Source organism: Haliotis cracherodii, unplaced genomic scaffold (genome assembly GCF_022045235.1).
Source record: "Haliotis cracherodii isolate W230 unplaced genomic scaffold, xgHalCrac1.p SCAF_6, whole genome shotgun sequence".
Taxonomy (NCBI): domain Eukaryota; kingdom Metazoa; phylum Mollusca; class Gastropoda; order Lepetellida; family Haliotidae; genus Haliotis; species Haliotis cracherodii.
Genome location: NW_027266319.1, coordinates 34,981,052 through 34,994,004, shown reverse-complemented (window position 1 = coordinate 34,994,004; position 12,953 = coordinate 34,981,052). Strand labels below are relative to the sequence as shown.

Below are 12,953 nucleotides of genomic sequence, written 5' to 3'. Positions count from 1 at the left end.
AAAGACGTCAACCTTGCCGTACCAGGGGTGGATGTTGGATACCACAAACAACTAAGAAACTTTTTAATACATTGTTAATGGCAGCTAATGGCGCAACCGTATAGGCCTGAACCTTCATCTGTTCTGATCACATCTTACGTGGATGTACGGCCATAACGTGACCAACCCACCTGTTCCACATTGAAGCCCCATCCATCCTCTCTCACACCTCGAACCCGGACACTGTCCTGTCACCTTGTCACACACATGTCCAGCCAGACACTGACCACAGCGTTGTCCGCAGTTTAGACCAAAGGTACCGTCTGTACATGCTACATACAAGAAACACTGATTTTAATATACACATTCTGATTTGGCATTATAATATTCTAAACAGTCAACGGTCAAAGATTTCAAAACCTGGAAATTGATAATACAGATGAATTCATTAAACTAAAACGGTCTTGAGTTCAATGTATACTGAATACAACATAACAAAAAAATCCTAGATGTTAGATTATTCACACAATGGTCATTGAATTACGAGTATATGTAAATAAAGAGTGTTAATATGTATAACACAATCCTTACATGATAATCATGAATATCAGACGGTTATTGTCTGAACAATACCCTGAATACTTTAACTCGTCATCTGACATTAATAATGAGCAGATGAATGTAATTCATAATTGAATGTGTCTTGGTTGATTCAAGGGCTACGTCACCACCATGTATAGTTGTGTGTATAGGAAAGTTCCTGTGGTACAAGGACATATACCATTGTTGTTTCTAATTTTACATTGTTTGTACAACCAAAAATCAAACCATGATAGACAATGTATGCTATACTTTATGATACTTAGGTACCAACACCACATGACTTATAGCTGTTGAAGATTTTAACATAAAATTGAAGAGGTCTAAATAATACAGCCAAACATAAACAGGTATTAGGATTTATGGAAAAGAAAAAGGACTAAATATTTTTGTTTATAATATGTCCATTTTACAAGCGAACAAGACCAAATTATTGAACAACAATGGGGATATTAGTCCATATAAAAGCAATGCCAGAAGGACAGGTATTATTTTAATTATTTTCGAGGGCGGGGAGGAGTGGGGGGAGTTATGTAGCACTTAATATTAAAACAGAAGAAAAAAAATACCCATTAATAAATATATATGGTCCCAAATCAAGATAATCCTGAATTTATAGTATACATTTAAAAAATGACAGAAGACTTGGATAGTGAGAGATTTATCCTTTGTGGAGACGGGAATCTGGTATTAGATGGCAATAAGGATACCTGTAACTACAAACGCGTTAATAATCCAAAATAAAGAAATAGCTTACTAGAGCATGTGGAAACTTTATGTTTAAAGACCCTCGGAGAGAATCAAACCCACATAAAAGACGATACAACTACATGAAAACCTACAAGAAAACCTACACTAAATCAATACCAAAGCATAAATAATCATTTTACTGGTTCATTAATGAACAACTAGTGTAGAAAATCCTGTAACTAAAAATTAGAGGAATGACAATTTACTATAAGAAATGAGGAAAGATGAAGCTAAAGAAAAAGACTCAGACAATAAGCTGAATAATACGCGTACGGAGAAAGTTCCTGACTTAGTAACAAATGCAGCAGGAAAAAAATTATGTTTTACAAAGGTTAAACAAAGTAATTGAGTAAAATAAATAATTTAAAAAACAAAATGACTGACTACAGGTCACTTACCTACGCCACATCTCTGCCCCGTCCACCTCCCTGACTGACTACACGTCACTTACCTACGCCACATCTCTGCCCCGTCCACCTCCCTCCCTGACTACAGGTCACTCACCTACGTCACACGTCTGCCCCGTCCACCCTCCCTGACTACAGGTCACTCACCTACGTCACATGTCTGCCCCGTCCACCCTCCCTGACTACAGGTCACTCACCTACGTCACATGTCTGCCCCGTCCACCTCCCTGACTACAGGTCACTTACCTACGTCACATATCTGGCTTGTCCACCCTCCCTGACTACAGGTCACTTACATGTACCTACGTCACATCTCTGCCCCGTCCACCCTCCCTGACTGACTACAGGTCACTTACCTACGCCACATCTCTGCCCCGTCCACCTCCCTGACTGACTACAGGTCACTCACCTACGTCACATCTCTGCCCCGTCCACCTCCCTCCCTGAATACAGGTCACTCACCTACGTCACATGTCTGCCCCGTCCACCCTCCCTGACTACAGGTCACTCACCTACGTCACACCTCTGCCCCGTCCACCTCCCTGACTACAGGTCACTCACCTACGTCACATGTCTGCCCCGCCCACCTCCCTGACTACAGGTCACTCACCTACGTCACATCTCTGCCCCGTCCACCTCCCTGACTACAGGTCACTCACCTACACATGTACGTCACATCTCTGCCCCGTCCACCCTCCCTGGCTACAGGTCACTCACCTACATAACATCTCTTCCTTGTCCACCCTCCCTGACTACAGTTCACTCACCTACGTTACATCTCTGCCCCACCAACCCTCCCTGACTACAGGTCACTCACCTTCGTCACATCTCTGCCCCACCAACCCATCACTGCAACCCTCCTGATCACATGTTCCGTCAACAGGGCTGCACTTCCCTGCACACTGACCACAAGTCTCAGAACACCCGTCACCATATCTGCCCTCGTGACATTCTGTCGACAATAGTCAAGCTGTTGAGAAACTCATTTATGAAAAAGGTTACACCCTTGTGACACATTAAAAGTGTTGGCAATAAAACACCACAATGTAGTCGACTGCTTGTTTGAGCAGGTATGAAAAACGTTTCTACCAAACAAAAGTTCGTTTACCAGTATTGATACAGTAAAGCCACTTTTACCTCCTTGACATATTGAGCCCGTCCCATTGCAGGCCGGCCTATCCTTCTTCCCCACCAGGCATAATCAAACAATCACAAGGGTTATAGTGGAATGTAAGAAATGCACAAAGTTACAGACACATAATTAAGTAAAATAAATATTTCCGAAATATTGGACCTTCGTTTGTTTGATGCAAGACGTATTGTCTCTGAGTTGATCCAATGCAAAACGCAAACGACTGTGATACCTTGGTGACATGTCATCCCTTGCCATCCTGGTTCACATCCATCCGGGCAGTCGCCTGACGTTTTGCTGCAGATGGCGTTACCACGACACTGGCCACACCTAGAGTTGCACAGAGCCCCATAGAAATGGTCCGTACACTCTGCGTGGTAGACACAATTCGTTTACATTGTGGACATGCTACGTTGAGACGACAATACGCACACCTTCTCAAATTCAATAGTCTTTTTTATGACGAGACTTTATGTGCTATTACGCTCATATATTTTAGTTTCGGTCGTTAGGAAACTTAAACTAAATCAACTACCTCTTTTTTGTGGAAAAATTCTCAAATCTTTTTGACTAATTGTCACGTGAGTGTAACAGATGGATTTCCTGTTTTATGTCTATTTATTTGATTACAATATTTCCTGTATATTTTGTTATGTATCTGTATACCAGTTTATTGTGTGTGTGTTCTTATAGACACATTGATTGTCGCGTACTAATAAAAGCATATCTTTTGAAATTTTGTTTTTCCAAGCGGCAAATTTTGCCGTGGTCGTGGTAACCTAAAATAAAAAAGTTTCCGCCTAAGTATTGAACTCTTTTCAAATTCTTTGTGGCAATTGTTTGTCAGTCACTCTCCTCCACATGAAGATCCTAATCCTTAGTAGAAATATAAATAGTGATGTGGATGTGTAAATGGAAATATGTATAATTATATCTAGAATAGAATGATCACAAATTATATGGATATTAATGAGTGGACGTTTACTGCAGCATGTGCCTCCGGATTTGATCATGACATTGTTCTAAGTCTTGTTGTCAGCTTATAAATCATGATTTCATTGTTCAGTTGGCAGTCTTTAGTCATATATCATACGATAATCTGTGGGACCGGTCATACAGAATTCACTCCCTCCCTCCCTCACTCACTCATTCACTTACCCACCAAAACACCCACTCACTCACATTATCTTATATTTTGCTATGTTACATCTGTTCTAATGTGCAGCAATGACGTGTGGTCCTGTCCTGGACACTCAGAGAGTACAGACATCTTGTGACAAAAGCTGACTCACCTCCACAACGACTTCCTCCCCAGTTGCCCTCACAACCATGGTGACAGGAGCCGTTGTAGGGACTGCAGTTCTTGTGACCACCAACACACTGACCACACCGCCCTTCACACTTCAGGCCGTAACTGTCGGACTCGCATACTTGAAACAAAACAGATCTATATGAATACAGCAAGGGAAATGGTGAACACCGAAATGGACGTGAATCTAAGATGCCTTCCTGCACACTGACCACACCGCCCTACAGAAAGGGCAATGATAAAGACCTTTACTTGTCATTGAATAAAATCTACCGGGATGGCAAACGTGGCTTATTCATTGATACCAACATTCAGATCTAGATTCATGCTTATTACATTTGTAAGTGCGACAGAATAAAAACACCCAGTACCTGTGACACAGTCACAAGATGAAAACATGTAGAAGGCATAAGTGACATATTCGGGCCATCAGAATTAAACGGGTGTTAGTATACCGGGTTTTCTAAAATGTTACTCCATTGATCTTTGATTAATGAATGTAGAAGAGGAAAAAAATACATTAGGAGATTTGTTCTGATTTGTTTCAAAGTTATGGTACAGAAAGTAAACACAATCAATGTACTGCAAAATAACATATTGGGGACTCGGGTGCAAGGTTGCTTCCTTGATTTCGACACGACATACCAACATGCAGTGCCGTTATGTAAACTCACATTGCTAACAGTCCCTCCCTGTTCTTCCTGCCTGACTACAGGGTATCACAACATGTAGAGCCGTTATGTTACCATATTGCTGACATCCCCTCCCTGTTCTGCCTGCCTGACAACAGGGTATCACAACATGTAGTGCCGTTATGTAAACTCACATTGCTGACATTCCCTCCCTGTTCTGCCTGACTGACTACAGGGTATCACAACATGTAGTGCCGTTATGTAAACTCATATTGCTGACATCCCCTCCCTGTTCTGCCTGCCTGACAACAGGGTATCACGACATGTAGTGCCGTTATGTAAACTCACATTGCTGACATCCCCTCCCTGTTCTGCCTGCCTGACTACAGGGTATCACGACATGTAGTGCCGTTATGTAAACTCACATTGCTGACATCCCCTCCCTGTTCTGCCTGCCTGACTACAGGGTATCACGACATGTAGTGCCGTTATGTAAACTCACATTGCTGACAGTCCCTCCCTGTTCTGCCTGCCTGACTACAGGGTATCACGACATGTAGTGCCGTTATGTAAACTCACATTGCTGACAGTCCCTCCCTGTTCTGCCTGCCTGACTACAGGGTATCACGACATGTAGTGCCGTTATGTAAACTCACATTGCTGACAGCCCCTCCCTGTTCTGCCTGCCTGACTACAGGATATCACGACATGTAGTGCCGTTATGTAAACTCACATTGCTGACAGCCCCTCCCTGTTCTGCCTGCCTCACAGCCGCTCCTGCACTCCCCTGTGGTCTTGTCACAGATCTCCGTCACATTCAGGCAGAGGCAGGACTGGGTACAGTTGACTCCGAAGTGACCATCTCTGCACTCTGGAAAAACGAAGTGTATTGTTAAATTTAAGCTTTCTTACAAAATAGATCAATACCAGTTAAACATAAATATTTGACATTCGACAAGCGTAAGTGTTCCTAAGGATACAAAATACACAGACTTTGAACCTCGGTTGATTATTGGAAGCTTGGTGTCACAGTCTAGTTCCAGGTATTATTTACTGATGGAAACAAAGAAGGAGACGTCTTCAGTATAAAGGAGAGCAATTACACCTGACACAGTATGTTCTTGAGAACACAACAAGACGTTTCTCTAACGCTTCCTGTTTGGTTTAAACATATTTTTATTTCAAATGAAAATTGAGATCGGCAAACAAAACAACGCTTATTTGAATACCCCTCCCTACATAGAAATCAGGTAACAAACATAGTCAAGGTGTATACATACATAATATTTACACAAAAATACCTTGATGGTTAGTTATCAAGTATGATCAGCAGTGTCCGGTTTTGATAGTCCGAATGATGGGGTTATACGTAATATTAAGTACTACACAACGTACACAAGATACATATATATTATATGTGAGGGTTTGGTGTATTTTGTAAGTTTAAATCTGCCAGAATTTGTGAAGAAAGTATGGACAGATAGAAGAATTTCTTGATTTGCTTCAGTTGATAGGCCGTCACATCTGCAAGGTACTGTATTTATATCATATCCTTTTGTGTAATGTAATGAATTGCAAACAAAGAAGAAGTGTAGCGGGTGACCACAGGAACAACCTGGGCTGTCAGTTATGAATTTAGCGAATGTATGTCTGTTCCCCAGGACAGTATAACCAGTTTGCCATGAGGAATTCCATGAGTTCAACGAATACTATACTTCAATTAAATATTCGTAAAGTGCAGGATGATAACAATAATGTTTTCAGATTTTATTCCATGCCAAATAACATTCAGACATGTTCTAAGAGTTGGGAGAACTGTACCTGCTCCTTCGTGCACTTCAGAGTACAGTAGAAAAACGGAAGATCAGATCTAGATGGGTATATATTTGTATTTTACCGTCACACCGAGCTCCCTGCCACTTCTCTTTACAACCGGTCTTACATCTCCCGTCAGTTCTACGGCATCTGGGGTTACCTCCCTTACACTGACCACACACACCTCCACACCGGAACCCATAGCGCCCGCTGGGACATGCTGTGGGGTAGAACATGACACAGTGGTTACCTCCCTTACACTGACCACACACACCTCTACACTGGAACCCATAGCGCCCGCTGTGACATACTGTGGGGTAGAACATGACACAGTGGTTACCTCCCTTACACTGGCCACACCCACACCCACACTGGAACCATAGCGTCCTCTGGGACATGCTGTGGGGTAGAACATGACACAGTGGTTACCTCCCTTACGCTGGCCACACAAACACACACACCTCCACACCGGAACCCATAGCGTCCGCTGGGACATGCTGTCGGTTAGAACATGACACAATGGTTACCTCCCTTACACTGGTCACACAAACACACACACCTCCACATTGGAACCCATTGCGTCCTCTGGGATATGCTGTCGATTAGAACATGACACAGTCTTTACATCCCAAAGATGCTCTATTGGGGACATGTCAGAGGACATAGCGGGCCAGTCCAATGTCCGTATGCCTCCTCGTCGGAGATAATCGGTGAAGACCTGCGCACGATGTGGTCTGGCATTGTCATCTTTCAGTTTAAAATTTCTGCAGATAATTCCAGCGAATGGAACGACAGGACGCATACCAATATTATGACGTCATACCCCCATTGTGACCCCCAATATATATGAGGTCATAGTCGGATATAAAGAAGAGCTTAACATCAATCCTCTTTGTTTCCTCAACATCTGAAACATGCTCTCTTAGTCAATATCCATCATGCTTTTTGCCCATCCCGTATTGTCACACACGCTTTGAAGATTGTTGTGACTGCAACTCTACATTGTACATACACATCATAAGCATATGATACATAGGTTTGACATCTGGAGGTGATCACCCCGACTGCACTTCTCACGTGTTTGACAGTCCAGTCCTGTCCGTCCATCTTCACACCCAGAGACACACTGACCTGTCTTCTTGACACACACTTCATAAGGATCCTTACATTTACACTTCCTGTCACATCGGCCACCAAACCAGAAGTTACTGCACTCTGGAACAACAACAGTCAATCATCCACGGGGGGTCTTGTACAGACAACACATAACAGTCAACAATCCATGAGAGGACGGAGCTCTTGTAAAGACAACCTATAACAGTCAACAAAATAAACAAGAGTATGGGATTCCTTGTAAAAGTTTTGTTCTAAGTATTTTCAACTCAACAAAATAAAAAGTGTTATGGGTTCGTTTGTTGTCAGACAATAATTATTCCACTATTCATCCGTGTCAGTGTCATTACATATCATACAGTAAAGTTCCTGTTGTAAGTCACCATAAGTGGTTATACTGAAATCAGAGCAGTCCTCATATCTTTGGGCAACAGTGTGTGTTGTCCGGCATCCCTTGATGCCTACAAGCGGAATCACCCAACCATTGTAAACATCATAAGATGACAAATTCCCCCACCCCCACAAATTTGAAAGATGAAAAAACCTCTGTTACTTTTTAAGTCGAATTTGAAGAGAGAATTTCTATCAACTTGTTGCCATGGAAACAGGACAAATTAATAGTTTGTAAATATCTTAATAGCAAAAGGCACCACTTCAACCTTTGATTTATACATGTACCAAGTTTGGATGAAAAATGTTGAATAGTTGTTTAGTTGTGCGCCGGAAACGACACCTACTTCCGTTTCTGCTAAGGACCAGGTTTTGATGAAAAGTCTTTTACAGCTTTGAAGTTGTGCTCTGGAAACGACATCTACCCCGTACCCTTTCGAGACTAAGTCCATAGTGTTTCCAGGGAAATCGAGAAAAATAAAGTGCCAAAAATCCACTTCAGCATCTGTGTGATATATCTACTAAGTTTTGTTGAAAGATATTGAACGGTTTTCGAGTTGTACTCCGGAAATGAAATGATTACGGACGGACAGACTCTAGAATAACGTAATGTATTGTTACGTTTTAGCTTTCTTACAATTTTGTAAATAGATCAATACCAGTTTAACATAAATATTTGACATTCGACAAGCGTAAGTGTTCCTAAAGATAAAAAAAATACACAGACTTTGAACCTCAGTTGATTATTGGAAGCCTGGTGTCACAGTCTAGTCTGAGGATTATGTACTGATGGAAACAAAGAAGGAGACGTCTTCAGTATAAAGGAGAGCAATTACACCTGACACAGTATGTTCCTGAGAACACAACAAGACGTTTCTCTAACGACTGTATCTTAACACAACAGTAACTTAGGTTTCTATGCTCTTCCTGTTTGGTTTAAACATATTTTTATTTCAAATGAAAATTGGAATCGGCAAAGAAAACAGCGCTTATTTGAATACCCCTCCCTACATAGAATTCAGGTAACAAACATAGTCAAGGTGTATACATACATAATATTTACACAAAAATACCTTGATGGTTAGTTATCAAGTATGATCAGCAGTGTCCGGTTTTGATAGTCCGAATGATGGGGTTATACGTAATATTAAGTACTACACAACGTACACAAGATACATATATATTATATGTGAGGGTTTGGTGTATTTTGTAAGTTTAAATCTGCCAGAATTTGTGAAGAAAGTATGGACAGATAGAAGAATTTCTTGATTTGCTTCAGTTGATAGGCCGTCACATCTGCAAGGTACTGTATTTATATCATATCCTTTTGTGTAATGTAATGAATTGCAAACAAAGAAGAAGTGTAGCGGGTGACCACAGGAACAACCTGGGCTGTCAGTTATGAATCTAGCGAAGTCAACGAATACTATACTTCAATTAAATATTCGTAAAGTGCAGGATGATAACAATAATGTTTTCAGATTGTATTCCATGCCAAATAACATTCAGACATGTTCTAAGAGTTGGGAGAACTGTACCTGCTCCTTCGTGCACTTCAGAGTACAGTAGAAAAACGGAAGATCAGATCTAGATGGGTATATATTTGTATCTTACCGCCACACCGAGCTCCCTGCCACTTCTCTTTACAACCGGTCTTACATCTCCCGTCAGTTTTACTGCATCTGGGGTTACCTCCCTTACACTGGCCACACACACCTCTACACTGGAAGCCATAGCGTCCTCTGGAACATGCTGTGGGGTAGAACATGACACAGTGGTTACCTCCCTTACACTGGCCACACACACCTCCACCCTGGAACCCATAGCGCCCGCTGGGACATGCTGTGGGGTAGAACATGACACAGTGGTTACCTCCCTTACACTGGCCACACACACCTCCACACTGGAAGCCATAGCGCCCGCTGGGACATGCTGTGGGATAGAACATGACACAGTGGTTACCTCCCTTACAATGGCCACACACACCTCCACACTGGAAGCCATAGCGCCCGCTGGGACATTCTGTGGGGTAGAACATGACACAGTGGTTACCTCCCTTACACTGGCCACACACACCTCCACACTGGAAGCCATAGCGCCCGCTGGGACATGCTGTGGGATAGAACATGACACAGTGGTTACCTCCCTTACACTGGCCACACCCACACCCACACTGGAACCCATAGCGTCCTCTGAAACATGCTGTGGGGTAGAACATGACACAATGGTTACCTCCCTTACACTGACCACACCCACACCCACACAGGTACCATAGCGTCCACTGGATCATGCTGTGGAGTAGAACATGACACAGTGGTTACCTCCCTTACACTGGCCACACCCACACCCACACTGGAAGCCATAGCGCCCGCTGGGACATACTGTGGAGTAGAACATGACACAGTGGTTACCTCCCTTACACTGACCACACCCACACCCACACTGGAAGCCATAGCGCCCGCTGGGACATACTGTGGGGTAGAACATGACACAGTGGTTACCTCCCTTACACTGGCCACACACACCTCCACCCTGGAACCCATAGCGCCCGCTGGGACATGCTGTGGGGTAGAACATGACACAGTGGTTACCTCCCTTACACTGGCCACACACACCTCCACACTGGAAGCCATAGCGCCCGCTGGGACATACTGTGGGGTAGAACATGACACAGTGGTTACTTCCCTTACACTGGCCACACCCACACCCACACTGGAACCCATAGCGTCCTCTGAAACATGCTGTGGGGTAGAACATGACACAATGGTTACCTCCCTTACACTGACCACACCCACACCCACACAGGTACCATAGCGTCCACTGGATCATGCTGTGGAGTAGAACATGACACAGTGGTTACCTCCCTTACACTGGCCACACCCACACCCACACTGGAAGCCATAGCGCCCGCTGGGACATACTGTGGAGTAGAACATGACACAGTGGTTACCTCCCTTACACTGACCACACCCACACCCACACTGGAAGCCATAGCGCCCGCTGGGACATACTGTGGGGTAGAACATGACACAGTGGTTACCTCCCTTACACTGGCCACACACACCTCCACACTGGAAGCCATAGCGCCCGCTGGGACATGCTGTGGGGTAGAACATGACACAGTGGTTACCTCCCTTACACTGGCCACACACACCTCCACACTGGAACCCATAGCGCCCGCTGGGACATACTGTGGGGTAGAACATGACACAGTGGTTACCTCCCTTACACTGGCCACACCCACACCCACACTGGAACCCATAGCGTCCTCTGAAACATGCTGTGGGGTAGAACATGACACAATGGTTACCTCCCTTACACTGACCACACCCACACCCACACAGGAACCATAGCGTCCACTGGATCATGCTGTGGAGTAGAACATGACACAGTGGTTACCTCCCTTACACTGGCCACACCCACACCCACACTGGAAGCCATAGCGCCCGCTGGGACATACTGTGGAGTACAACATGACACAGTGGTTACCTCCCTTACACTGGCCACACCCACACCCACACTGGAACCATAGCGTCCGCTGGATCATGCTGTGGGGTACAACATGACACAGTGGTTACCTCCCTTACACTGACCACACCCACACCCACACTGGAACCATAGCGTCCGCTGGATCATGCTGTGGGGTACAACATGACACAGTGGTTACCTCCCTTACACTGGCCACACACACCTCCACACTGGAATCATAGCGTCCGCTGGATCATGCTGTGGGGTAGAACATGACACAGTGGTTACCTCCCTTACACTGACCACACCCACACCCACACTGGAACCATAGCGTCCGCTGGATCATGCTGTGGGGTAAAAACGTCACACAGTGGTTACCTCCCTTACACTGACCACACCCACACCCACACTGGAACCATAGTGTCCGCTGGATCATGCTGTGGGGTACAACATGACACAGTGGTTACCTCCCTTACACTGGCCATACCCACACCCACACTGGAATCATAGCGTCCGCTGGATCATGCTGTGGGGTACAACATGACACAGTGGTTACCTCCCTTACACTGACCACACCCACACCCACACTGGAACCATAGCGTCCGCTGGATCATGCTGTGGGTTACAACATGACACAGTGGTTACCTCCCTTACACTGACCACACCCACACCCACACTGGAACCATAGCGTCCGCTGGATCATGTTTTTGGGGTACAACATGACACAGTGGTTACCTCCCTTACACTGGCCACACCCACACCCACACTGGAATCATAGCGTCCGCTGGATCATGCTGTGGGGTACAACATGACACAGTGGTTACCTCCCTTACACTGGCCACACCCACACCCACACTGGAACCATAGCGTCCGCTGGATCATGCTGTGGGGTACAACATGACACAGTGGTTACCTCCCTTACACTGGCCACACCCACACCCACACTGGAATCATAGCGTCCGCTGGATCATGCTGTGGGGTACAACATGACACAGTGGTTACCTCCCTTACACTGACCACACCCACACCCACACTGGAACCATAGCGTCCGCTGGATCATGCTGTGGGGTAGAACATGACACAGTGGTTACCTCCCTTACACTGACCACACCCACACCCACACTGGAACCATAGCGTCCGCTGGATCATGCTGTGGGGTACAACATGACACACTGGTAACCTCCCTTACACTGGCCACACCCACACCCACACTGGAATCATAGCGTCCGCTGGATCATGCTGTGGGGTACAACATGACACAGTGGTTACCTCCCTTACACTGACCACACCCACACCCACACTGGAACCATAGCGTCCGCTGGATCATGCTGTGGAGTACAACATGACACAGTGGTTAC

General features: G+C 44.8%; 1 protein-coding gene across 2 annotated transcripts in view; it reads right to left on the bottom strand.

Moving 5' to 3' along the window:
- LOC139444726 (receptor-type tyrosine-protein phosphatase epsilon-like) overlaps positions 1-12,953 on the bottom strand; it is a 48,481-nt gene that overhangs the window by 18,351 nt on the left and 17,177 nt on the right. For both annotated transcript variants that reach the window (XM_071225657.1, XM_071225656.1), the window contains 7 exons: positions 7,702-7,839; positions 6,707-6,844; positions 5,543-5,680; positions 4,161-4,298; positions 3,101-3,238; positions 2,554-2,688; positions 171-311 (listed from right to left, as the gene is read on the bottom strand). In XM_071225657.1, coding sequence (XP_071081758.1) covers positions 171-311; positions 2,554-2,688; positions 3,101-3,238; positions 4,161-4,298; positions 5,543-5,680; positions 6,707-6,844; positions 7,702-7,839 — 966 coding nt within the window. The remainder of the gene's footprint in view (positions 1-170; positions 312-2,553; positions 2,689-3,100; positions 3,239-4,160; positions 4,299-5,542; positions 5,681-6,706; positions 6,845-7,701; positions 7,840-12,953) is intronic.